The sequence below is a fragment of the Haliotis rufescens genome, unplaced genomic scaffold (genome assembly GCF_023055435.1).
Source record: "Haliotis rufescens isolate VD_foot unplaced genomic scaffold, xgHalRufe1.0.p SCAF_8, whole genome shotgun sequence".
In the NCBI taxonomy this organism is placed as follows: Eukaryota; Metazoa; Mollusca; class Gastropoda; order Lepetellida; family Haliotidae; genus Haliotis; species Haliotis rufescens.
The window spans coordinates 22,102,582-22,130,510 of NW_025964372.1; the positions used below are offsets into that span (position 1 = coordinate 22,102,582).

The 27,929-nt window shown below is 39.6% G+C and overlaps 1 protein-coding gene across 3 annotated transcripts in view; it reads left to right on the forward strand.

The window, feature by feature from the left end:
- The window catches only part of LOC124142830 (ATP-binding cassette sub-family A member 2-like), a 94,161-nt gene extending 67,051 nt beyond the window's left edge, over positions 1 to 27,110 (forward strand). Inside the window, exons 27-48 of one of the 3 annotated variants that reach the window (XR_007219379.1) lie at positions 255 to 551; positions 1,332 to 1,943; positions 2,689 to 2,881; positions 3,251 to 3,356; positions 4,030 to 4,141; positions 4,809 to 4,872; positions 5,305 to 5,479; positions 5,601 to 5,716; positions 6,632 to 6,779; positions 7,342 to 7,465; positions 8,403 to 8,535; positions 9,487 to 9,607; positions 10,570 to 10,641; positions 10,816 to 10,922; positions 11,568 to 11,709; positions 12,205 to 12,339; positions 12,739 to 12,842; positions 13,986 to 14,190; positions 15,214 to 15,351; positions 16,445 to 16,645; positions 20,036 to 20,150; positions 20,196 to 27,110. Coding sequence is in view for 2 of the 3 variants with exons in the window: in XM_046511519.2 (XP_046367475.2) it covers positions 255 to 551; positions 1,332 to 1,943; positions 2,689 to 2,881; positions 3,251 to 3,356; positions 4,030 to 4,141; positions 4,809 to 4,872; positions 5,305 to 5,479; positions 5,601 to 5,716; positions 6,632 to 6,779; positions 7,342 to 7,465; positions 8,403 to 8,535; positions 9,487 to 9,607; positions 10,570 to 10,641; positions 10,816 to 10,922; positions 11,568 to 11,709; positions 12,205 to 12,339; positions 12,739 to 12,842; positions 13,986 to 14,190; positions 15,214 to 15,351; positions 16,445 to 16,645; positions 20,036 to 20,062 (3,332 nt within the window). In the remaining variant the exon portion in view is untranslated. Of the gene's footprint in view, positions 1 to 254; positions 552 to 1,331; positions 1,944 to 2,688; positions 2,882 to 3,250; positions 3,357 to 4,029; positions 4,142 to 4,808; positions 4,873 to 5,304; positions 5,480 to 5,600; positions 5,717 to 6,631; positions 6,780 to 7,341; positions 7,466 to 8,402; positions 8,536 to 9,486; positions 9,608 to 10,569; positions 10,642 to 10,815; positions 10,923 to 11,567; positions 11,710 to 12,204; positions 12,340 to 12,738; positions 12,843 to 13,985; positions 14,191 to 15,213; positions 15,352 to 16,444; positions 16,646 to 17,815; positions 17,859 to 20,035 lie in introns of all 3 variants that reach the window. The other 2 variants (XM_046511520.2, XM_046511519.2) reach the window with 2 other exon arrangements.
- The last annotated feature ends 819 nt before the right edge of the window (positions 27,111 to 27,929 follow it).

Genomic DNA, 27,929 nt, shown 5'->3' on the forward strand with positions numbered 1-27,929 from the left:
TAATGGGATTGGGTTGACAGACTGTGTGACTTGGTTGGTGCATGTCATCATATCCTAATTGCATAGATTGATGATTGTCTGGTCCAGACTTTATTATTTACAGGTCACCGTCATACAGCTGGAATATTGCTGAATGCAGCTTTAAACAACAAACAAAACAAAAGTGTGGATATTATTTAAATGCCTCACAAATGTACAGGCTTCAGATGAGTAAGTGTTTCCTCTATCTTACAGTTGATAATTCTATAATTCAGGTCGTGAGGATGAACCTGCTAAACCTCTGGAGACTTTATCTTCCGACCCATCTGGCCTGCCTGAAGATCTCCCAAGGTCCAATCTAGCCAGTCAAAACGCAGCATCTTTGTCTGACCTGCTGGACGTGGCAGATGACAGCCAATCAGAAGCAGCAATGGGTGCAACAGGCATCACCAACCCTGCAGCAGATGTCCTTGAACTTGGTGATATTGCTGCAGGAGGGGAAGAGGAGCCGGCACAGAGCAGACGGCCAGAACATCCATCTGTGAGGAACATTGGGGTCTACAATGCTCCAGGTCAGTTCTGTCAAGACTGGTTTCAGTGCCAGTATTGTGAGCTCATGTTTGTACCAGAGACTTTATATCTGGACCTAACCATCTTATATTACAAACTATTGACCGCACATTGTTGGCATTACTTGATGGATGTGATATCACCATTAGCTACTAATTGTTAACTTATTGTTCGCTTCATTTAAATGTAAGCACTGTCATCGTATGCAGTTATTGAGGAGTGGCATTAAAAATGCATACACTGTTAGTTGTAAGATGCTCTATCCTGTTTAACAATGTTTAGCCTTGTGAAAAAAGGTGAAAAAAAGGAATAGTCTTCTATTGTACTAATATCTTCATGAAACAAGCAGCTGTGTTCTTGTGATGTGGATCTATGGCATTAATCAAGGACTTATGCTTAAGTGTGACTATCTGAAGCATCACATAGTGATTACAGGACAGATATTGTTTCCCAAACCTGTGTTTGAAAGAGCTGATGAATTGGGTTGTCAGACCAGGTGTCTGTGTGTTACCATGCCTTAATTGTGTGTATAGTTGCTTATGCTTGCAGTCACTTGTTTGTCTGATCCAAACTAGATCAGTTCCAAAATGCTATGATGTTGCTGGAAAATTGCTGACAGTGGTACTCACTCACTCACTCACTCACTCACTCACTCGATCACTCACTCACTCACTCACTCACTCACTCACTCACTCACTCAGCTATACTTGGCTGTCACAATACATCCTTTTTAATAATGACAAGACATATATAATCTCATACTAAAGTTTCAATGCTTGCAGAAGATGAACCAAAGATCTTGCTTGAAGGTCGTGGAAGTCATATCTTGAATAAAAAGCTGCTGCTCTTCAACCACTTCCGTGCCGTCATCGTCAAACGATTCCACTACATCACTCGCAACTGGAGGAGCTTGTTCTCGCAGATCATCCTCCCTGCCATCTTTGTTGCCATAGCAATGACAGTAGCTCTAGCAGCGCCATCTGTGGATGACTTACCTCCCCTTGTACTCAGCCCATCTCAGTATTTCAATGTCACTCAGCCCAAAGGCAACTTTATTCCCTTCACAAATGAACGTATGATACGAAGATCAGAAATACCTAGCCAGGACGCTGATGCGGAGAAATTAATCCGGACACTCTTCCTCCCATCTGGGGTGGGTGCCACATGTGTGCTGCAGAAACCGTTTAATAGCTCCTTTGATGTGGACATGTTGAAGAGGTTGAACTACACCCAGAAGACGTACGAGCTCCTGTCCCGGTACTATGAGCCTGAGTGTAGGAGAGTGTTCGCTCCGGGGATTCACCTGGACAGCTACATCCCCCCAGAAGCTCCAGTGCAGCCTAAGGTTGACTTGGCCTCCGAGGATGACAACAGCACTGTAGATTTCCCTATAGGTCAGTGTTATTCTACAGACAGTCAATTTGCAGTTAAGTTGGAATGAGTAGGTTGGAGTTATCCCTCTTTGAACAGTTAGTACACCTGTGGGGAATGGGGTGAGGCTATAGGTGCGCAGCAATCTCAGTTGACTGTTTATATAGAAGTGTAACAATATATGGAACAATCGATGTATTGCAACTGCTGCCCAACGATTGGACTATATCAATAGGAATATCAAAACACTATTGGTATTGTTGATAATATGCATAACAATTGAAAGTTTCAAGTCACAATTAATTATAAATAAAGCATAAATTATGTGTCAGAACCATCAGTTTTTACCTTTCGAATTTCAAACCTAATATGTCCTTAGCAAGGATATCAATAACTTCAGATTAGAGTTACTTCCTTTGGTTTGAGTGGTGACAGGGAGGAAGATGGTCGACTTTGACATTGTCAGCAATACTTTATTCATTTCTATTTCATTGATTAATATCATATCAAGCCTTAAAGTTTTTTTAATACTAGTGCAATACTAATGCAATTAGGGTGGAGTACTATTGCAATACAATCACAAAAGTGAAAATAGCCCCACTAGTGACCCCTTCACAGATGCCTGCTTCAAGACATGCAATTTTATTCCCTGATCCTGTCAAGCATTGATCTGTCTGCCTTGACTTGATAATGTACACTCGCTATGACATAGCTTGATTATTGCTGACTGTTAAACACACACACTCACTCGCTGCTCTGATGTTGCAGACCCCAGCTACTCAACAACCCACTTCTACCCCCACTGCGTGTGTCGGGGAGACAAGACTGGCTTCAAGTGCAACAAGAACCATGCTGAGGCACCCAAGTTCCGGGTCGTCACCCAGGACATTCTCCAGAACATCACAGGACAGAGGACAGAGGACTTCATACTGTATACAACACAGGACTACAGACTTCACAGGTATGTCCAGATGTCTCATTGCCAGTTATTGCTGAAATGATACCCCTAAACCAGGTACTGGACGAAGTTCATCAGTTATTTAAATATTATGTTTATTTATCATTGATATCTAACATAACATCACGTTTTAGTCTTGACCATATGTATTACATGTTAACCTTCTAGGCAGATTGTTTGCATATTCCCTAGGGAGCTGAGAATTATTATTATTATTATTATTATTTGAAATGGATACTGAATAAAAGAATAATTACAAAGTTATCTACAAAACAATGCTTTAGTAGAAACAGTTTTACTGCACTTTATTGAAAAAGATTTGTTGTTATTTACGGGAATACATTTTTTGACCGACCAACTGTCTTCTTCTAGATATGGAGTTCTGTCTTTTGGTCTGGAGCAGCGCTATGTACCAGAGAACTTTGGCAGATCGGCACCCACGCTGTTCAGGAAGCTGGCAGTCCGCAGTGCCGCCAAGGTGAGTAGCAGGGGATCAAAGAGTACTGCAAGGCCACGTGGAATAATGGATGACATATATATGGAGTGAATAAATGGTGTCTGGAGCCATTGTCATCGTTCAGCCATTGACCCTTAAGGGTCACATAGTCCTTATTAGTTTTGATTTGGTTATCGTGTGAAAGAAACATGTAGGCAAATTGAAAAGTAGTGTTAGTCATTGCAATGTTTACACCAATTACATCAAAATGTTTTTATTTTAATTGAAAACTGATATGAAAAGTGCACTTGTATTGTTATATTGGGGGCATGTGTGACAAGAGAAGGTCACTGGGGATGTAATTGGGGATACCCATGGGGATGTCAGAAATAGAAATCCAATGTTTTCTTCTTTTGTTTCTTTTCTTGTCACTGCTTCAGTCTTTGTGTATTGGCACCGTGGGATAACTCTACACAGGGTAGAGTTGGTCCCAGTGGTCACATTCTTCCTATAAGAGGCAGCTGAATGGATGCTTGGCCAGACTCAGGTTGATTGCATGTCAGTACCTGTATGGCTTCGTCTGTTGCTCATAATATCAATCACTGGTTTGTCTGATCAGGATTTGAATAAGGCTGGATTATTACTGACTTTGGTGTTAAAGAACATTCATTCCATTCACAGTCATTTGTCATTTGTCATTGTGGTGTACTTGCAGCTGTGGTTCAACAACAAGGGCTACCACTCCATGGCCGTCTACCTAAACACCATCAACAACGCAATACTGAGAGCCAACCTGCCTAAAAGCAAGGGCAACCCTGCAGCTTTTGGTAAGATCCAGAATTAGATTGTTACCCGGGGGTATGTTCGTTTCAAGGCGTCAACAGCGGTAATCTGACTGTTTGCTGTTAATAACCGTGAGTTGTGCAATCTACCGATGTCTTTCCTTACACACAATTTCACCAAAATGAATGTAAACTTTTGAAAAAATAAAATGAAATAGGTTACAAATAAAGTCCATTCATATGTCCAGATATACAATGAACACTTTTTATAACCAGACAGTGTAATTACCAGATTATTTTGCGTACTTCAGTACGTCTTTTTGACATAGTATTTCCAGTGTTACGTGCTCATGGTAATGTCTTTGTGTTGGGTGCAAAATATCATCAAAACTTTTCTACCCTGTACACCCTGTTGGCGACCCACCTTGAAATCCCCCTGTATTCTAGGCACGAAAGACTCGCCTTATACACGGCTATATACAGTATGTTGTGTTTCGTCATCCATATGCTGATGGACAAAACAAACATATTTGCTCTAAAGTGGCTGTAGTAACCATACAGGCAGGGTTGAAATGGATTACAACTTCTTTATTCTTCTAATGCTATGTTTCAGTACAGGTGATAGTACCTTTATCAAACAAGTGTTGAAATTTGTGTTAACCTTGTCCTCATGAAATACTACTAGTTACAGAAAATTTATTTTCTGCTTCAGGCATTACAGCCATCAACCACCCCTGGAATGACACCAATAATGAGATGTCTACGGTCAACTATATGTAAGTAGGCTGAGTGTTTTGAGTATAGCGGGGCATGGGTCATCCAGTTGTCTTTGTCACTGCAATTTGCTGTCCAAGTTGGAGTTGCCATCCTCAGGCGTGCCAGAAACTTTTTATTGTGAGTTTGAAACCCAGTTTCGCCCTGATTATGTTTCTGGGTTTCATCACCAAAATCGCGCTTGTGTGTTATCTCCCAAGTGGGAAACGTGTAAGACCAGGGCCCCATTCCACAAAGTGATCGTAGTGCTACAACATGTGTAAGTCTATGTTAAAGTATGGGAGTTACGATCACCTTAGTGCTACGATCACTTAGTGGAACGGACCCCTGCAAAACGGCAGGTTTTCCTCCCACATTAGGCTGAAGGAATGATAAAAAGCGGTAAGCTTCAATCATTATAATTGCAGCTTGTTATATAAGTATTCTTGTTCCAGGATGGAGGGGTCCGACGTCCTGATCGCCATCTTCATTATTGTGGCCATGTCCTTTGTGCCGGCTAGTTTTGTGGTGTTCCTGGTGTATGAGAAGTCCACCAAGGCCAAACATCTCCAGTTTGTCACCGGGATCAACCCTGTCATGTACTGGCTCGGGAACTATGTCTGGGATATGGTCAGTACATATTTGTTTTGGAATCATTCTTCCAACCTAGCTATCGTTGATTATAATCTGTTGTTCCTTTTTGTCTGTAATTTCGAGAAAGTTAAACTTAACTTACTCACGCCTATTCCAGGCCAACTACACAATCCCTGCCTTCATGTGTGTGATGGTGCTGCTGATATTCCAAATACCTGCGTATGTGTCGACCAGCAACCTCCCTGCTGTCGTGGCTCTCTTCCTCATGTATGGGTAAGTAGCTGTACCTTATCTCTGATGGAAGGAACAGAGTTATGTCCCTTAGCCTTCACAGGATCTGCTGGTCTTCGGTTTCAAATCCAGGAATTTGCTAATTATCCTGAATTTATAAATTAAGTATCGTTATGGCCCAGCTGTCCAAGGTGACAGGATCCACTGGTCATGGGTTCAGATTCCAGATTTCACCAAAGTGGTATACTTCTTAAACCTGCATCACATCAAACTGACACACTCTGATATAACTTAAATACTTCTTAAAGTAGTGTTAATGGTAGCTCATCCACCTAATCTGTATGCAGTGTCCCTCAAAGCAACCTGACCCGTGAAGATCCAGGGTAGAATAGGTCTTCAGCAACCCATGCTTGACGGGATTGGCTCTCTGATTTGGTTGATGTAGGTCATCGTATCCCAAATGCATAGATCGATGCTCATGATGTCAATCACTGGATTGTCTTGCTCAATTATTTACAGATCACCGTCATATAGCTGGAATATTGCTGAGTGCAGCTATAAACAACAAACAAACAAAATCAAAGCAGCCCTAGTACTGCGACTATTGAAGCTCCAAAGACAGACAACAGTCATGCTGTGTGATGTGTCTACCAACTGTCAGAACTCCTGCTGCTGTATTCTAACACAAACTATCCATAGTCATTGCACTAAGACTGCTTTCTGAAACTAGGTCATTGATATATGCTACCAAAAGTTAAAGAGCACCCAATTTTTTCGTAGGACTACAGTTACTGTGTCATGGCTGGTGTGTATTGCAACACACAGCCTTCCAATTGTGGGAGTCTTTGACTTGTTGTGAGTAGTATATGAGTTGATAGCCAGTATTTAATGATTCTTTGTGATACATTAACCATGACATGGAGTCTTACATTAACTTCTCTCTCTCTCTTCCTGCAGATGGTCGATAACGCCTGTCATGTACCCCGCGTCCTTCCTGTTCAACGAACCCAGTACTGCCTATATCTGCTTGATAGTCATCAACCTCTTCACTGGCATCACATGCATTGTGTCCAGCTTCCTCCTTGAGCTCTTCTCCTACGACAAGGTAACACACCTACCAGACATATTGTAAGAGCGCTGTAGGGTGCTTGTTGATAATTTGAGAAGAGTTTTTTTATAATTTTTTTATGTTTTCATGACGACAAGTTGGACTTTACTGATAATGATGGTAGTGGTGAACTGATACCTTTTAATGATTTGGGATTTCGAAAAATACTGAACAGCATTATTTTTTATCTTCACTGAACTGAAGATGTCCAATGGCAGTAAACCAAACAAGGGATATAAGTAGCGAAACTCCATTTCCGAACTGCACCAGACTGGGGGGAGATGTCATCTCCTGATGACTCTTGTTTAATTAAGAGGGACTCTGAGGACCTTGAGGTTGCTTCTAGAGAACCCCTCAATCTTTAACTTTAATCTAATTTTCCTGCTTAATTTGGAACATTGTACATTGATTTTGGAACAAAATGTTTGCTCTTCGTATTGAGGTTGCCTCCCCTGTGTTTCATGATCTCGACAAGGGACATGAAAATTATCTGACAGATCTGTTGATCATGTACGAAATGTTTTGCTCTCCTTAACAATTTGTCTCCCCTGTTTTTCAGGATCTCAACAAGGTCCATGACATCCTGAAGATTATCTTCATGATGTTCCCCAACTACTGCCTGGGCCGGGGCCTCATGGACTTGGCCTTCAATGAGTACAAGAACGAGTTCTACTTTAAGACTGGTAACCATAGCATTAACCTCTTTATTAATGTTGCCTTATTTCCCTGTTGGATATTCTTGTCTTGAACCCAGTCAAAATTAATCTGGGGACGCCTGGTTACATAGGACCCAGCAACCTGTGAGTGTTGTATCTGGTGAATACATGGATCTGTGGTCAGGCTCGGGGACTTGGTTAATTGTGTGTCTCCAGCAACATGATGATGACAATGATGATGATGATTTGGTGGTAGGGTTGATGGTGATGATTGTTGTGGTGATGGTGATAATGATGCTGATGTGGTGGTGTGGGGGAGGGATGATGATGGGGGAGGGTGGTGTTGGTGTTGATGGCGCTGCTGCTGCTGCTGCTGCTGATGATGATGATGTTGGTGGTGATCGCGCTGCTACTGGTGATGATGATGATAGTGGTGTTGATGGTGCTGCTGCTGCTGGTGATGATGATGATGATGATGATGATGATGATGATTTGGTGGTAGTGTTGATGGTGATGATTGTTGTGGTGATGGTGATAATGATGCTGATGTGGTGGTGTGGGGGAGGGGTGATGATGGGGGAGGGTGGTGTTGGTGTTGGTGTTGGTGTTGATGGTGCTGCTGCTGCTGGTGATGCTGGTGATGATGATGATGATGATGATTTGGTGGTAGTGTTGATGGTGATGATTGTTGTGGTGATGGTGATAATGATGCTGATGTGGTGGTGTGGGGGAGGGGTGATGATGGGGGAGGGTGGTGTTGGTGTTGGTGTTGATGGTGCTGCTGCTGCTGGTGATGCTGGTGATGATGATGATGATGATGATGATGATGATGATGATGATGATGGTGGTGGTGTTGGTGGTGATCGCGCTGCTACTGGTGATGATGATGATGATGATAGTGGTGTTGATGGTGCTGCTGGTGATGATGATGATGATGATGATGATGATGATATGTGTTATTCAGGTCAGTACGACATGATGAAGTCCCCCATGGAGTGGAGCATCATTCCAGTACATCTGGTTGCCATGACAGTCATTGGACTCATAGCCTTCCTCATTACAATACTCTGTGAATACAAGTTCTTCATACCTGCCAGGTAGGTGGTTTGCTGACAGTCAAGTGTTATTTCAACTACACCCACATATGCCTTTGTTCTGGGATTGTGTAAGGTTCACCACTCTACAGGTAGCCAGACATTTCCTGTGTTAGAAATATTCTAAAAGCATGAGGCATGAATCTATATTCAATATTTTTGGGTGTTCTACATCTTATAATTTATCTCTGAACGTTTCCTGGTTACACAGTGTGATCCAAGTATCGTGTGATCGTATGTCTATGTTTAAGTGGAGAGTAATGAAAGCCGTAATAATAGTCATAGCAGACGCAGGACTTCAAACGTTCAGGGTTAAATGATGTGCAGCATCGTGTCCCCTTATTACACCAGGATCCGCTGTTTATGTGATAGCATACCCGATTCGCAGTTATTATGATCTTTGGTTTGTGTGACGACCATACACTTATTCATGGGTTTCACTACAGTTGTAAATGTCCAAAACCTGAGCTTTTCTTCTACATTAAGATGATATGCAGTGATACAACTGAAAAACAGTTCAAAGTGGAGTTAAAACCCAACTCCCTCTCTTTCAAACCTGCTAATAAACGATACTTTTTTATATCATTTTGTTAAATGGCAAAAATATTCATGTGGCACAATTAATATGGGCTTAGCTATGCATGTCATATTAGCATGATTAGTGTTTTAGAGAATAACCAGGTATGAGGAATTATGGATTATATTGATTTTCAGCAACTCATGCTTGTTATAAGAGGCGACTAACGGGATCGGATGGTCAAGCTCACTGACTTGGTTGATGCGTGTCATCATGACCCAAGTGCATAGATCAATGCACATGAATTGTTAGGTCCAGATTTGATTATTTACAGCTGCCGTCATATAGCTGGAATATTTCCAAGTGCGGCATTAAACTACAAACAAACAAAACAATATTGTAGTGTTACCCATTCAGAGTATAGCCTTGTTTTACAGATATGTGAAAGTGCCCAACTCCACAAATGTTGACGAAGACGTTGATGTAGCTGCAGAGAGGAAGCGGGTGCTGAAGGGGACAGGCCGTTACGACATGCTTCGACTGGAAAATCTCACCAAGGTAACATTGCAGTCCAACATCAAAATTTAATGAGGAACTGGACTCTACATGTGTTAGAAACCTAGGATCTTGGGTTCGAATCCCGGTTTGCCCTAATTATATTTCTAGGTTTGTTGGCACCATATCCATCCCTGTGGGTTTCATCAAGGTGGGAGATATCTAAGACCTGCATCACTTCGGGCTCTTCTCCCACACTTAGCTGCCACGCCATGATGTGCTTGAAATACTGTTAAAAGTGGCATTAAACCAAATTCACACAGTCCACAATCTGGAGCCCATTTTGTGTCCAGATCTACAGTTAGCAGACTGAAATACAATGACTGTCAAATGTTCTGATATGAAACCCTGTTAATTAAAGGGACACTATGATCACACAGATGTTGTAATAAGTGCCATATGTGAAATTCAGTCATTTCTAAGTGTTATATTTAACTGTTTGACTGGTCTGCATCATGATGATAAGTTAGAAAACAAACAAACTGATGTTTATAAGACTTCAATGACTACCCCTTCCAGGACGAACCATTATGGAAGTTCCTAGTAAAAATTGTAATGCGGGTGTACCTTTGGAATATTTGAAACTTTCACATAAAGGGTCCATGTCAATAAATTCTTAGTGTAAACCCTGTAACTGCATGTTGGGGTAGACTAGTAGTTAAAGTGTTCTCTTGTCATGCTGAAGGCTTGGGTTCGTTTCCCACATTGGTGAAGCCCATGGTGTCCCCTACCTTGATTTTGCTGGAATATTGTAAATCCTCACTCACTCACTCACTCACTCACTCACTCACTCACTCACTCACTCACTCACTCACTCACTCACTCACTCACTCACTCACTCACTCACTCACCCTACTACCCACCCACTCACCCACCCACCCACTCATTCTGTAGAAGGTTCTTGTGTGTTGATGCTGAAGTTGCTGATCATACTGTCATAATGCCAACTCCACTGTGTGCTTCAGGTGTACAAGACTGCCAAACTAGGGCGCCACCTGGCTGTCGACAAGCTGTGTCTGGGAGTGCCACCTGGTGAGGTATGTATCTGGAGGCTTTGACGTCATGGAAAGGTACAAAGATCCCTATCACAAGTTGAGTAGTATTAAAGCCGTGACCAGCAAATCGTGATGGCTAAGGGAACTCGACACAGCGAAAAGGGTGTTTGGCTTTCATTAGATTTAATACTACAGGTTCTTGTTTCTCTCTGTCAGTGTTTCGGCCTGCTTGGAGTGAATGGCGCTGGTAAGACAACAACCTTCAAGATGCTGACTGGTGACCTTCGACCTACATCTGGTTGTGCCTATCTTAATGGTCATAGGTAAGTAAGGACCATCACGTCCTTCTCCCATTTCCAAGGCATCAACAGTGCTACTACTTCACTGACGTCAGTTATGATTTATGGATCATAAAGATACACACACTCATTTAATCTAAATGTACATGTAGTGCTGTGATGTTATGAGCATATAACACACTCACTCATGACACTTCAGTAGTGATCCCTCTCTAGATACTATTATCATGTTATGATCCTCTGTTATATCCTCTGTAGTCCTATATTACCTCGAATATGATCTGTTATAATCTTATATTACCTTTATTGTGATCCTGTTGCCACCATCATAATCCTATATTACCTTTGTTGCGATCCCCTTTTACTTGTTATAATCCTATATTACCTTTGTTGTGATCCCCTTTTACTTCTGTTATAATCCTATATTACCTTTGTTGTGATCCCCTTTTACTTCTGTTATAATCCTATATTACCTTTGTTGTGATCCCCTTTTACTTCTGTTATAATCCTATATTACCTTTGTTGTGATCCCCTTTTACATCTGTTATAATCCTATATTACCTTTGTTGTGATCCCCTTTTACATCTGTTATAATCCTATATTAGCTTTATTGTGATCCCCTTTTACATCAGTGACTCACCTTACCTCTGTTACAATCCCATGTTACAGTGTGATCAAGGAGCTGAACAAGGTGCAACAGAGTATTGGCTACTGCCCCCAGTTTGACTCCCTCTACGATGAGCTCACTGCCAGGGAACATCTACAGTTCTACTGCAGACTCAGAGGAGTCTCGCCTAAAGATGAGAAACAGGTTGGTCAGTTATAGTATCAAGTCTACAAGGGGCATCTAAGGTATTCCTCTTTCCATAGACTGATCACAACACTTCAACTGTCTCTCACATCTACCATGCTATTAGATAGGCAGACATAGATCCCCCACCTGCCTCAGGTTGTTTGGAAGACTTAGGACTTTAATGACCAATTGTCTGGGAAAAACAACAGGCCAACACATACTGTGGAATGTCTTTTAGTCGAATAAACTGGGCCCATACACACTTCAAGGTCAACGTATGCACTTCAAGGTTAGCATACATGCACGCACTTCAAGGTCAACATACATGCAATCACCTCAAGGTCAACATACACACTTCAAGGTCAACATGTACGCACTTCATTGTCAACATACGCACTTCAAAGTCAACATACATGCACACTCTTCAAGGCCAACATTCATACACTTCAAGGTCAACATGCACTAATGGTTCATGGGAACAGGACTTGACAGAGTCTGACTTGCATCCTACAGGTTGTGAACTGGGCCCTGTCCAAGTTGGGGCTGAGCAAGTATGCAGACAAGCTATCCGGCACATACAGTGGGGGCAACAAGCGGAAGCTGTCCACAGCAATAGCTCTCATTGGACATCCTCAGGTTATATTCATGGTGAGTTGTAGACTACAGCTGATATTTGCCAGATATTTAACCATAACTTGTATAAGGAACCAAAAACATTTCTAGTTGAAAATCTTAACTTATTAATATTTTCAGAAATAAAAGATTTTTAGAAAGATGGTGGAGTTCTTTATAGTTGCAGCGGAAAACTCGCTGTGCAGAGTTGCAGCCCTTTGCCCTGACTGGATCAACTGATTATGCTTTTTCATATCAAATTCACCAGAATTATAATCCTTGGTTTCATCAACACATTATCAATGCTCATTGGTTTCACCAGATCGAGTGTTCAATGTCTACGACCCGCGCCACATGGGGCTTTTCTATCAATTTATTCTGAAATGTTTTGATATCAATTTCCATTCATCTAAAACAAAGCACTGTTCATTTCAGGATGAACCAACTACTGGTATGGACCCTCACTCACGTCGCTTTTTGTGGGATCTCATTTTGAGCCTCATCCAAGATGGCCGCTCTGTTATCTTAACCTCACACAGGTTGGTTTTACTTGTTTGTTTGTTGTTTAACGTCAATATAAAGTAGGTCAACGGTACCAGGATGATGACAGAAACTGGCTTGGGACTCATTTCCAGACAAAAACCTAGATGTTGAAATTAGAGCCTTTTGTGACATTTACAGCTGGGTTGTAGGGTAGCCTCATGGTTAAACCGTTGAGGCTACCCTACATGCTGTCATGCTGTAGGACCAGGTTCAATTCCCCACACGAGTACAATGTGTCCAGCCCATTTCTGGTGTACACTGCCATGATATTTCTGGAATATTGCTGAGTGTGGTGTGAAACAATGTTAGGACCTAGATTGATTTCCATAATAAAATGTCAGCGAAGAAAGCAAGAAACTTGGATTTTGAATGACTTGATTCAAACAGGCTAGGACAGCCTAGTGGTCAAGGCTAGTACCACTCTAGTTGTTACAGTATCATCTAATGGAGAGTGTTATTAATGTGTTATTGGATATGCAATACAATAAAAGTGATATCAGGGTCCAATAAAAGTGCAAAAAAGGTCATCAAGCATATTTTCTACTCTATATCAGCTCTTTATGTTGATGCAACGCCTACTTGCTCGATATGTTGATAATCAATTGTATTATGTTACCAGCAAGTTTAGAAATGGGTTTTCCAATGTGTGAGTGCTTTGAATTGAGAAATTGGTATTCTGATGTGTGAGTGCTTCTGTAGAAAAAACCTGGCTGCAAAAAATAATTGTTCATGATATTTTAGTGGGGCAGTTTACTCAGGCAATAGTTGCTTCCTAAAGTTAAACTCTTATTGAATGAAAATACATCATAAGCTTTAAATATTTTAAGAATGATGTTACATGAGATTATTACTGTTGAGTGATTTAGTATCACAAGGGAGCGGTCATTTATTACAGGGCTGGGTGATCAGAGGTTTTTGATGATCTGACAATAATTACCCTCCCCAAATGCTTGTCATACTTTTGGATGACTGTGCCCATGTCCAAGTGCATCTTTTGGGGTGACCTCCCCTCTCTCCCTCTGATCTATGATAAATTACCAGTCCCTCAGTATCATATCCTAAGGAATATGAATATGAACTATCCAGTAGCCTTGACTATAGTTAGTCTCAGTCAGTCACTGTCTGCTCACCTGTTGCAGCATGGAGGAGTGTGAGGTTCTCTGTACACGTCTTGCCATCATGGTCAACGGTCACTTCAAGTGTCTCGGAAGCATTCAGCATCTCAAAAACAAATATGGGGATGGATACACCTTCAGCTTCCGATTGAAAGGACCAAATTACGAACAGGCCAGTCGAGGGGTTGTACGATTTGTGGAGAGAAATATACCAGCAGCAACGCTCAAGGTAAGGCAACAGAAGTAGGACAATACGCCATGCTTCCTCTATAGTATGGTTCATATGGTTGCGGTGCAGTAGCCTAGTGGTTAAAGCATAAGCTTGTCGCACCGAAAACCTGGGTTTGATTCCCCACATGGTTACAGTTTGTGAAGCCCATAGTGGTGTCACCTGTCATGGCATTGCTGGAATATTGCTAAAAGCGACATAAAACATTACTCACTCACTCATGTTCATACGTAAGTTGGGGCGGCCGGGTAGCCTTGTGGGTAAAGCATTTGCTTATCACACCGAAGACCTGGGTTTTATCATTATTAAAGGTAAAAAATAGTTTTATTTGCTGTTTTCTTTTCATGTGTTCAGTTTACAGTTACTATTAAATACTGATGATAGTGCAAGACTTCTGTGACAAGGGAAACTATTTTCTAGAAAATGATTTATTAGGGGTATATGTAACCGGTACATGCTTGTGCATGTTTGTTGAATATAGAATATTTTTTGTTTGCTACATCTCACAAAAAACAGTTTTTGATTTTTCACTTGAAATATCACTCCAGCCATCATAAAACAATACTTCTGGTCCAGGGGTTTATCTAGAATCATTAACCAGTGCCCTTGGCAGGCAAAATGGGTGGAACAAATTTATTTTGTTTAAAATTGGTATTTTAGAAAATTCTGAGGTATTTTAATATTGCATTCAGTGCAATAATGTAAACTAGGCATTTAAGCCTATTCCACTTAAATGGTCCTGTTGACTGTGATATACAAAGCCATAGCATTAGTTATTTAACAAAAATAACATGACTTAGGAAATATTGAATTCCTATTTGGATCTTTGCTGCAGACTTGTGGTGGCATATCTGCCTCTAAGCAGGCATATATCAATTAGGGCTTGGACGATACACCAACTGTGCGATTCGATACGTATCACGATACCTTTCACATGATTGAATGTGATATGGCTGGAATGTTGTTTGTTACAACACACTCACCCATGTTGTAGACACTGATGGAGGATGACCTCTGTTTCAGGAGCAGCACTTCAACCTGCTCCAGTATGAGCTGCAGTCAGAGAGTGTGTCCCTGGCCCACCTCTTCTCCACCCTGGAGCTGGCCCAGCAAGACCTGCATATAGAGGACTACTCCGTCAGCCAGAACACCCTGGATAATGTAAGTCAGTCAGAACACCCTGGATAGTGTGATACAGTGAGAACACCCTGGAAAGTGTGAGATAGTCAGAACACCCTGGAGTGTGTGAGATAGTCAGAATGCACTGGATAGTGTGAGATAGTCAGAACACACTGGATAGTGTGAGATAGTCAGAACACACTGGATAGTGTGAGATAGTCAGAACACACTGGATAGTGTGAGATAGTCAGAACACACTGGATAGTGTGATACAGTGAGAACACCCTGGATAGTGTGAGATAGTCAGAACACACTGGATAGTGTCATACAGTCAGAACACACTGGATAGTGTGAGATAGTCAGAACACACTGGATAGTGTGAGATAGTCAGAACACACTGGATAGTGTGAGATAGTCAGAATACACTGGATAGTGTGAGATAGTCAGAACACACTGGATAGTGTGAAATAGTCAGAAAACCCTGGATAGTGTGAGATAGTCAGAACACACTGGATAGTGTGAGATAGTCTGACCACACTGGTATGTGTGAGATAGTGAGAACACCCTGGATAGTTTGTGATAGTCAGAGCACCCTGGATAGTGTGAGATAGTAAGAACACCCTGGATAGTGTGAGATAGTCAGAACACCCTGGATAATGTAAGTCAGTCAGAACACCCTGGATAGTGTGAGATAGTCAGAGCAAATGGATAATGTGAGATAGTCAGAACATCCTGCATAGTATGAGATAGTCAGAAGACCCTGGATAATGTAAGTAAGTCAGAACACCCTGGTATGTGTGAGATAGCGAGAACACCCTGGATAATGTGTGACAGTCAGGACACCCTGGATAGTTTTGAGATAGTCAGGACACCCTGTGTAATGTGAGTCAGTCCAAACACCCAGGGTAATGTGAGTCAGTCTGAACACCCTGGATAGTGTGAGTCAGTTTTAACACCCTTTTGCAAACATGAATAACAAGCAAACTATTCTGTTTTTATCCTATTCTGTTCCTGTTTCCCTTTCTTCCAAGGAGGAAAGGCTTCAGTTGATGCAGGTGGAGAAACAAAGATCACTTGTCATGCACAGCACCTCCTGGAGGTAGATCACTGATATTTGATCAAACATTTCTTTTAGGTGTTCATCAACTTCGTGAAACAGCAGATGGAGATTGTGCAAGAAGACGACACAAAAACTCGCCAGAGGTCAAGAACGAGAGCAAGGTCACAGGCTGCAGCAGAAGATGATGTGGAGCCTCTCCTGTTGTCTGAAGACGATGGTGGACTGTTGCATGATGATGACGATGATCTCATTTTACGTCTGGATCAGTCCAATGGGGTGAGTTCCTGGCATTGCTTATGCACGGCTGCTACATTTGATTTCCAGGCTTCATGGGCAGTGCTCAGCTTTTTTTTAATGTTGGAACACTATTACCTTGCTGCTGCTGCTTAGTCCGAAAATTTACTTGTTTGTTTTACCAAAATATATGAAAGGACCTTTTTAATATTAACAAAAACAGTGACTGTATGTATTTCAGCATTGAGTTACTGTAGGTTTTTGTGTGCATTCCACTCTTCCTTTATGGGGTTCATTTCTTGGTAGAAAAAATATTATTCTTCCCTTGAGGTGAAATCTTTGCTAAAGCATGGTGGAGAGAACAAACATCATCAATGTAACTGTAAATTTTTAGATAAATGGTTACTAGAGACAAGCATGGAAAAACGTGATGTGTAAACAAGTAATTCATTGCTCTGGCCTTATGAAACATGCATGTTCTTATGAAAAGGAAAATATTTCGTAGCATTCAAAGTTTAAATGTAAGTTCTTTGGTAAAGTTCAGCTTCTTTATACTTGAGCCTTAATATAAACCTTGCTTGTATGGTCCTCAAGCGGTTGCACGATGCTTTGCTATTTGCCATTTTTTAAGAATCATTACAAATGCATCCTTACTTTCTTCATGCATGCCATCACAAAATAAAAGAACCTCATGTTGTGAATCTTGGGTAGAATTGGTCCCCAGCAGCCTAGGCTGGTTGTAAGTGGCAACCAAATGGATCAGGTGGTCAGGATCGTTGACTTGGTTGATTGTGTGTCATTGTACCCAACAATGTGGATCACTGCTCACAGTGTCAATCACTGGATTGCATGATCAAGATGTGATTATTTACAGGCCATCACTGAAATGTGGATTTGGTGGTACAGTTCATAACTGAAAGTGTATTCAACTGTTTAGGAGCCTTGCTCATGCTGTCAACCACTGGTTTGTCTTGTCCAGACAATTATTTACAAGTCACCATGATACGGCTGGAATATTGCTGACTGGTGTACACAAAGTACCCAAAAAAATGAATACCTTTCTGGGATTTAAGTCATGACAAATTGCGTATATATATCATTTGAATAGTTCTCTCACATTTATAGTTTCGGTTTGCTTTGCTTGCTTTTTTGTTTTATTTGTGTGAGTCCATTTCACCTCTGTTTCTAACCCGACCCTGCCCTTTGTTTCAGATGGTGTAGTTCTTGCTTTCTGCATTTCTGAACATATTTATTTGTAAGTTTGCAGCTTGTATATATTCCACTTACTAAAATATCACAACTTTGTGTAACACCTGGTTGAAACAGACAATGTGGAGTGTTGTTTACACCGCCGATAACTGGTTTGTTTGTCACGGGATCAGATCCTCATGTTTGATTTAGAACATCAATTTCCATGTCATTTCAACAAACATAATCTCATGACATGTCAAAGTTCAGTTTTCACATCATTTCAAAGTGCAGTTCCCACTTAATTTCAGTATGTGTTTCCCATGCCATTCCAAAGTTTAAATCCCTATCTTTTTTAGGTTCAATTTCTTGTCATTTTTTAGGTTCAATTCTCCATTTCCCATGACATTTCAGTGTTCAATTCACACACCATTTCAAAGTTCAGTTCATTTTCAAGATCAATTTCCAATCATTATAAAGTTTTCAAGTTTAATTCCCATGTCAATTCGAAGTTCAATTCCCCTTTATTTCATTGTTCAAATCGCATGTGCCGCGATTCGCAGTGCAGAGTTGCGTCCCTTGGGCACACCAGAAACTTATGATTGTGGGCTCGATTCCCGGTTCGCCCCAATTATGTTTCTAGGTTTGTCAGCACCATACCCGTGCTCATGGGTTTCGCTGAAGTGTTAAACATCTGAGACCTGAATCACTTCAGGCTTTCCTCCCACATTAAGCTGACATGCCATGATGTAACTGGAATACTGTTTAAAGCGGTGTTAAACCCAACTCACAAACTCATTCCTATGCCATTTCAAAGTTTAAATCCCTATCTTTTTAAAGGGTCAATTTCTTGTCATTTTTAAGGTTCAATTCTCCATTTCCCATATCATTTCAGTGTTCAATTCACACACCATTTCAAAGTTCAGTTCATTTTCAAGATCAATTTCCCATCATTATAAAGTTTAACTCCAGTGTCATTTTCAAATTTAATTCCCATGTCAATTCGAAGTTCAATTCTCAATCATTTTTAAGTTCAGTTCCCCATTATTTCGAATTTCAGTTTCCCTATTATTTTGATGTTCAATTCCCCATTATTTTGATGTTCAATTAATTGTTCAATTTGATGTTGAGCCCAAGGAAATGGGGATTTAGTGGTTCCCATGAATGACTAAATTTGTGTCATCATTCCTCGATGACATGTATCATTGCTCATGCTGTCAGTCACTGGTTTGCCTGGCCTCTGGTATTATCTCATAATATTCACTTACTCGCTCACTATATGCAATATGACACCAAGAGTGGCAAGAGCAGCTTTACTCCCTGCTCCCTCACTCACTCCACCTGGCTGGTGGTGTTGCACAACCTGCCTGTTTTAAATTAACTTTCTTCACCATACATTCACGAATGTTTGCTTGCAAGATGTTTCTATCAACCAGTTTGCACAATATACATTAAACATGACATAAAGTTCTATTTTTTTATATCCATAAGCTCAAATACCTTATTTTATTCAAGTAATGTATTGTGTATAAGTAGGCCCGTGTATGTTCAGGAAATCTGTATATTCAGTATTTCATCATTGAATATTATGCCATGACAGATTGACTGTTGTAATATGAAAGAACCAGGGTTTCTTTAACTTCTTTTGAGTAGTACATCATCAATTTTTGATTGTTATTGACAAACATATGCTCATACTCTTGGTATAGTCGGAATCTTACAATCGACTGTTTTTTGCAGACATTTACTATGGATATGGAAAGGGTTTTGACGCTTTTGTTTATAATATATGAGTCCATGATATGTGTGTATTGAATATGCAGTGTTTTGCTGAATATGCAGCTCCCTTGGGCACTCGGGGCAGACAAGGTCCCCATTCTCCCATGTTATCCTAAGAGCGGGCTAGTGAGGATCAGGCTGCTACATTAGCCTATGGTGTGTCAACATGCCTCTGTAGTGTGGATTGTTGCTCATGCTGTTAACCACTGTCCTCCTGGCCCTCATTTGATAATTCCAGGCTGCCACAATACACCTGGAATATTGCTGACTGGTGTAAAACTACACCAGGTATTATTTACAAGTTTCCACGATACGATGCAAAACTATGCCAGGTATTAATTACGGGTTGCCATGATACAGCTGGAATATTGCTGAACAATAAAACAACATTCACTCACTGAATCTACTTTCCATATCTGTACGTGCAATATATTGTTGAACATCTTTTGATTCTTTTCGTTCCAGACTCGTCTGACTATACTTACCCTCTAATCTTCTGCAACTGCTGATCTCAAACATAAGCATTTTGTGATCTTGTCTCTCATGAAAGGCTTCCTGCTGAAGGTTCTATTATAAAGAGGTCATGACGGACTCCATATTTCCACTGAAGGTTCTGCTATAAGAGGTCATGACGGACTCCATATTTCCACTGAAGGTTCTGCTATAAGAGGTCATGACGGACTCCATATTTCCACTGAAGGTTCTGCTATAAAAGGTCATGATGGACTCCATATTTCCGCTGAAGGTTCTGCTATAAAAGGTCATGATGGACTCCATATTTCCAGTGAAGGTTCTGCTATAAAAGGTCATGACGGACTCCATATTTCCACTGAAGGTCCTGCTATAAAAGGTCATGGCAGACTCCATGTTTCAGCTGAAGGTTCTGCTATAAGAGGTCATGGCAGACTCCATGTTTCAGCTGAAGGTTCTGCTATAAGAGGTCATGGCAGACTCCATGTTTCAGCTGAAGGTTCTGCTATAAGAGGTCATGGCAGACTCCATGTTTCAGCTGAAGGTTCTGCTATTAGAGGTCATGACAGACTCCATGTTTCAGCTGAAGGTTCTACCATTAGCCATTTCATGTCATTCTAGAGGATGGAAGAGTAGGAATCCCAGTGCAAAACAAAAGAAGATGCATTCATTGTATAAAATATCTGAAGACTGAAGCTGTGCTATGTTTCCAGTTGCATTTGTGCCAGATGTTTTCACTGCTAAAGTATATATATTTTCATGCAATAACAGAGGATTAGAAGTGAAAACTTGTCATCTTCAGACGTTTATTTTAAGCTGAAAATTGTGTCTTCCCCTTAAACAGTGTCATGTTATTAGATGTAGGACTTGTGCTTAATGGTAAAGATATTTATCATGCAAACTGGCCTCCACAGGAGATACTGCTTAGCTGAGATCAAGCCATCTCTACTTGGAGATATTGCTGCAATAAAATTGCATCACATAGCTTAGCAAACCGTTGCAACGTCACCAGTTACCATGGCATGATGTCACAGTCAATGCCATCACTTACCTCTCTGCTTCTGAAGCTGGATAAGATTGCTTATTACAGTTAAAATGAAAGAAGAATGATATTGGATCACCCTTGTGTCTTTTGATATAAAATATCAGACTCTGGCGCAGTGGTGACTCCGCATAACACCACTGCCACAGGCTAATTTGCATATCACGTGACCAGACTTTTCTCTTTTCTCTTTACCAATGTAATTACGCAAAAGGATAATTACGCAAAACAAGTAGATTTACACGTATTAACATAACATACTTTCTTAATGAATCGTAACCATTCTTTGACATTTGTTTATGAAAATGTGTAGACTTGTCAAACATGAAACGGATGAAAAGCAGATGCAATATCTTGAATGGACTGTGAAAGATGTGACGAATTGTCACATGGCGCTGGCCTGTGGCAGAGGTACTACGCTGGCTGGCTGCCGGCCGCATGGAACTCAGGGTAGGAGAGTGGTAAAATATTTGATGTTCGTTGAATAAGTTTAAGACACCTCGGCAAGCCTCAGAGTCAAACTTGTGTAGATATACTTGATATCAAAAGACCGTGGTGAAATTCTCTCTGTCTTATCTTCAACTGTGTATCTTGTAGAGAAGATTACTTCACCGTGTAGACTGAGAATGTATCTCACCTTGGAACATGAATTTATCTCCAAGAGGAATAAAATATCTGACTAATTACTGTGTGGGTTTGCCATGTGGACAGCTTGTTGCTGAACCATCATATTTCAACAGGACGAGGAGTGTGAAATATCTCCTAGTAATTGGAGTACCTCACAACGAATGTGAGAATGTTTCTCTTTGCAAGTGGAAGGAAAGATATCCCATTGTGGAAGAAAACGAGGAATGTGAGAATGATTCTCACCAAGGAATGAGAGAATGTTTCTCTCTGAAGAAGGTGGGAATATTACCAAGGAATTCTATGAAAAGATGATACAATTTTCAATATGGAAGATTTGTCACAGGATTTTGTTTAAAAGTACGATATATCTCACCATATGTATCTCAGTGAAAGATCATGTCCATCTGTGACTCATAACAGACAGTGGAATAACAATGTTTAGTCCATGCCATTATATACAATTCCACTTTCCATAATACACAAACTGTCATATTACAAGGCCAAATTTGATTGTATGTGTGCTGCACTGCAAAGTGGAATTTCTTTTCAGATATGGGTACCAGGAAACTGATTTTCCAATATTTACCCCAGTACCTTTGCTTTTTGTGTTTAAATTGTGCTACCCAGGTGTCAGATCTTCATCCGGTTTATTTCATTGATTTAAAATTCCAATACAAGTTATTGTAGGAATTGTGGGTGTGTAGGTTTGCCATATTGGAGAGAATATGGTTCATTGTTTATGCATTTGCCAATTTTAGAAATGAAAACTGATTGTTTTGACATCATCCAGATGTGAGGGTCTTGATTGGGGTGTCACAAGTTTGTTGTCAGTAAAATTTTTGGCAGTCATTAAAAGAACTTGAATAGTGGATAAGACATGGAGTTGAATCTAAAATGCAAAATCATTTCTATGCGAATATGGATCATCAGTGTGTCTAGGGAAACATAGGGAGAGGGGGGTTTGCTTTCGTTTCATTACTGCAATTATCAAACACTGACTGCTTTTGCTGTATCGTTTGATCTAGTTATACGCAACTTTTATGAGATGTTGGCATGATTATCACAGTAAAGTTTACAAACAAGAGCTAGTCTGTTTTTAATTTAGATTTTAGTTAATCTTTTACAATAATATTTGACTCATTTAATGTTTATGACAAATGTTTTTAGTTATTTTACGCTAAACAGTATACCCCATCAGGACCCTCTGTTGTGCCATCCATTACAGACATGTGTAAGAGATGCTTCATGGGAAATTTCAAGTTAAATTTTTTTGTTATTGATTTTCTACCCTGCGACATTATTTTTTATGACTGACACATTTGTTGTTTGATCCAGACACATTTACAGTAATGGAAGACCAAGGTCATATGAGATGACCTTGATAAAGTGGGAGGCAATTTCACATTACCGCTGTCAATTTTCACCTTTTCATGACAAATATCAATGCAAGATGTTTAAAATTTGATGTATATATTTCAGTCATTGTATGAAAAGTAATTACAACTTTAATCATAAAATGCTCAAATTGTGATATGTGATTATTCGTATGTTGGCAATTGCCCATTTATTACGATACTTGAATTTTGCATTGTTTGTATTTCATGCATATCATTGTGGCTATGTAAGATTGATCTCCAGTGTTTCCGTGTGGTGTAATCATCTTACTCTGTGTAAGCTCAGCTTGTGACAAAACTACGGGAAACAGGAATCTTAATTTCGAGACACCCTTCCAGTTCAGCTTTGTAGCTGAAGTCATATCATTAATAGAAATGTATCAGGTGGGTTGTCTATAATGACATATGTATTGAATAAATGTATGGGAACATGTGGAATAAATGTTTAGCTTTTGAACTAAAAGAAATTTTCCCCAGATTTCTAAGAGCTGTTCTTAATGTTGTTTTAGATTGGGCCATTATTTTTTATTTGTTGGATCACAGATTTTTGTTTGTTATACATGTAGTCGGAAGTCGGAGGAGGGAATAGTATATTTTTTTTAAAAAGCTGACATTAGCTTCTATTTGTTACACTGTCTCATGAAATGTTTTTACAAATATTACTTGTTTCAGGGGAGGGGGAAAAATAAGTAAATAATAAGTAAATTATATCATTAGCTCCATTGTCTGCTTGAAGCATTCTTTTGTCAGTTATTCTTTGAAGACAAAGGGAGTTAGTGTAAGCAAAGTCCATGTGTCAAGGACAAGGGACATAACTCTTGATTTATCATGCAAGGAATTTCATGTTCATAGATGATTACTATTAAAACATTGAGTAATCTCAAAATAGTTTTGCGTGTATGAGTTGCTCGCAGGGGGAAAATAAGCATAAATTAGGCTTGTTATGTTTATCTAGTTTTGAAGAAAATAGGGTTGGTTGGTTGGTTCCATGATCCAACAAATAAAAATATAATGGCCTTGACATGAATAAGTAAAATCTCTCATCCTGCTCCAAATTCCCATCCCCCCCACTGCCATTGGATATGTTCACACCAATCAAGGGTTTTCACGGTGATATGAAACTAAATGAATGTAAAATGGATTATACCATAGTTCTTACGATTAGAAACTTGAAATCAGTGGAACTTAATGGCAGTTCTGGTATTGAAGGCCAATCCAACAATGTGTATGTTATGTCAAGATGTAATAGGCCAAATAAAGATTTTAAATACTGTTGCCAAGTAAATTATGCTAAAGACAAAATATCTATGAAATGTTATTTAGAAAAAGCATACCTTTTTTCAAACAGCATTAAGGAAAATAAATTTCTTTGTTATTGGAAAAATTGGTGCATGGTTATCCACGAATCCAGTAAGAATTGCTCTGCAGATAATAACTCCTCCTTTTCATGCCATGTAGGGTTTGTTGGTTGTGAGAAATGTTACGCATGAAACTCATTCAAGCAGAAAATCATGGCAGTGGTGTTATGGGGGAATGGCATGGTTGTCCGCGGTGCTAAAACTGGGTGTGGTGAGAACATGTTGAACCATGTGGCAGTTGCAGTTTTTTCTTAATTCTGGTTGGGTTATTAAAAAAGGTGGTATAATATTTCTCCTGTAAGTGGTAGATGAATGTTTTACCCCAGATTAAAATAATGAGAAAGGTTCAGTTTTCTGTATTATCAATAAGGGATACATAGAAACTTTGATTTAAATTCATCTAGTTGCAGCTGATTTCAGATTAGTGGTATTTTATGCTACTAGAATGGGGAGGAAACAAGTTGTCATACCACATTTTACTAGTGTCAGGACTAGTGTAATACCCTCTCCACAGGTAACTGGTTAATTGTGGAATGAGGAAGAAAGGTTTAAGGTTAAATCCTACAAGTCATAATTGGGATGGAAAAACCATCAGTTCTTCGTCTGATAGTAACTTAGAATCTCCCCATGTAGATAGGGGTATGTATTATTAATATTATTATTATTATTATGTGTCATGACACCAGGGATAAGAATTTCTTTACTAAAAGTTATCCAGGGATCTTGGGGACTATATAATTGATGCATATATTCTAATGGCATATTCCACGAAAGTGACCCTTGGCGTACTAAATCTGGGGAATTTCTTGGAAATTTCTATTTAATTTAATCGATACATAGGTAGGTGTATTGTGTATCATAGTTTCATGTGTACATTTGCGATACATCATGACTCGTGACACTCCTATTAATTATTGATGGTAATTTCATCCATAATTGTGATGCCGAAGGATCATTAAATCCCCTTTTATATATAGTGTGCCAATGCTGAAAAATTTTAAAGTGCTTTACCATAATTTATTCCTTAGTTTTCATATTTTTATGAATTATTGTCCAGTTTTTTTAATGTTCATTGATCACAATGTTATCTTATATCAAACAATATTATGATCTAATATAAAATGTTTGCTCATAACTGTGTTTGTTAGTGTTGTTTTATGTGTTAGAGTAGAAGGGTGATATTTATAGTATGTGTGTTGAGTTCTATTTGGTGAGTGGGTCTTTGTTTTATCAAGGTTGCTTCTGTTTCTTACCACGTAGTCTGTTGTGTGTTCCATACCATCAGAGGCAGAATGTGAATTAGCTGCATGGTTATTGTTATCAATTTATTTCTTGTGATATGTGACACAAGACTGTTTTCTCAGTCATGAAACTTTCAAATTTGGCTTTTCTAGAGGGTCCTGATTTGGGAAAGGGCTGTCACAAATCAGTATGATTAGGGGCTTTATTGTCATGTCCTTACTTGATTAGAGGATCCTGATTGGGGATTGGGCTGTCACAAGTCAGTATGATTAGGGGCTTTATTGTCATGTCCTTACTTGATTAAAGGGTCCTGATTGGGGATAGGGGTGTCACAAGTCAGTATGATTAGGGGCTTTATTGTCATGTCCTTACTTGATTAGAGGGTCCTGATTGGGGATAGGGGTGTCACAAGTCTGTGTGATTAGGGGATTTCAGTCTGTCACCATTATGTTTTTGGCTTAGTGGGACAAAAGGAGGGAATAACTGACAAGCTGTCAAGAGGTCAAAAAAATGCTGAAAAAGTAATTTGTCCCCAGGTTATACTAAGATTAAAATTAATTCACTGGACATGTTGGATGTTCTGAAAAATAATGTGTATTGGTGGGTAAATCAACTATTGTTTGCCTCCTCTTAAAAATCCCAGCCCTCCCCATGCTCCAAGTAATAATAAATGGTCAGTCACTTCCACAGGGTATTTCTTCAGGTGCGTACCTGATAGTTAACCTGGTGTCCTACACAATCATAAATATATTATCTCACCTCAATGTCAGAATGTGGAGATCTGATTTGTTAACGTGATCTTGATAAAATACTATGAATCCCTCCGGGGAGGAAAATAAATTTCTAAGTTTGAGAAGAAGTCTCTTATACCCCGCCATGAAGAAGACAGGCTGCACATGGATTTCTGAGCAGGAGAATAAATCCTTTATACACAACTCTGAAGCAAAAAGATGCATGTTGTTTATGATTCAATGATAGTCATGTGACAAAGCACAAGTTAACCTCAGCTCAGTCGAACAGCTGTTTTTATGAATTCTCAATTACAGTGGCAGATTGAAACATGTTGGTAAGATAAATTCCTTGTCGCAGCATTACTCTGGGTATTGATCACCCCTGCACCCCTCTGTATCCACGTATGTAGGTGTTGGCATCAGGACGGGATATATTTCAGGTCACGATTTGTGATTATCCTTGAAACCTTCTTCCCCAATGTTTTTATGTTTCTTGAGGACAATGGTTAGGACTGTTCTAGTGATAGAATGTGAAGTGTATGGATGGTTTGTTTGAGCAATAAAATGCAATATGAAGATGTGTTCTGATTGCGCGTGAACTGCGTTTCAGTGAAAATGTGTCTTAGTTATATTTAGTAGGAGAATTTAAACAGTGTAGATCAGCTGTGATACAATTGTTTAAGTATCATTGGGCCAATTTGTTTTCCTGAGCTCAGAGAAATCGAAAGAATCCATGGCTTATGTGATGTTCCATAGCATGTGGATCTTGTCCTATTGGACATAGAGACCAATTATATTCCATTCAATAAACTTGCATATTTCTTCCACTCATGAATTCTCTACACTTTCATCCATCAGTAACCTGTTTAAATAACCTGGGTTTTTTTAATGTCAATATCATGTCAGGCACCTACCATTTGCTATTCTGGGCAGCGGGCCTGGGAGTTTATAAAAAAAATATACAATTGACAGATAAAATTCTTGAAAAAAGTAATTATGCTTCAGTGTGTGGGAATTTGTTTTGTCTACTATGAAAGTTATATTGTTGCAAGATATTTTTCTTGAAAAAAATATTCAGGCTCATGAATTTAAATAAATAAATATCTGGTATTGCAGCTTTAGCTGAAGAAAGATCTAATCTCCATACAAAATCCCAGGTGCCCCCCTCCAGAATATCAAATGGTCAGCCCCTAGCTTGTCCTTCAACCATCATTGTTCTGATGTATCTGAATGTGATCATCTATAGCAATGGGGTGACACTGTGGTCACTCATCTGTAACCTGGAATGACTGTGCATACACATCTATATATTTGTCATAGAGAAATTCCTGGCAAAACATCTGACAAATTCAAGAGTTTGGTTTTGCCACAAAAGATATGAAAGGTGTTTTTTGTGATACGATTTTGTAACAGAAGGTTTTCAGTTATGCTGTTAATAATCTATGTTGAAATATATGTCTTTCTAATAATACAATATACAATATGAGTCTTTCA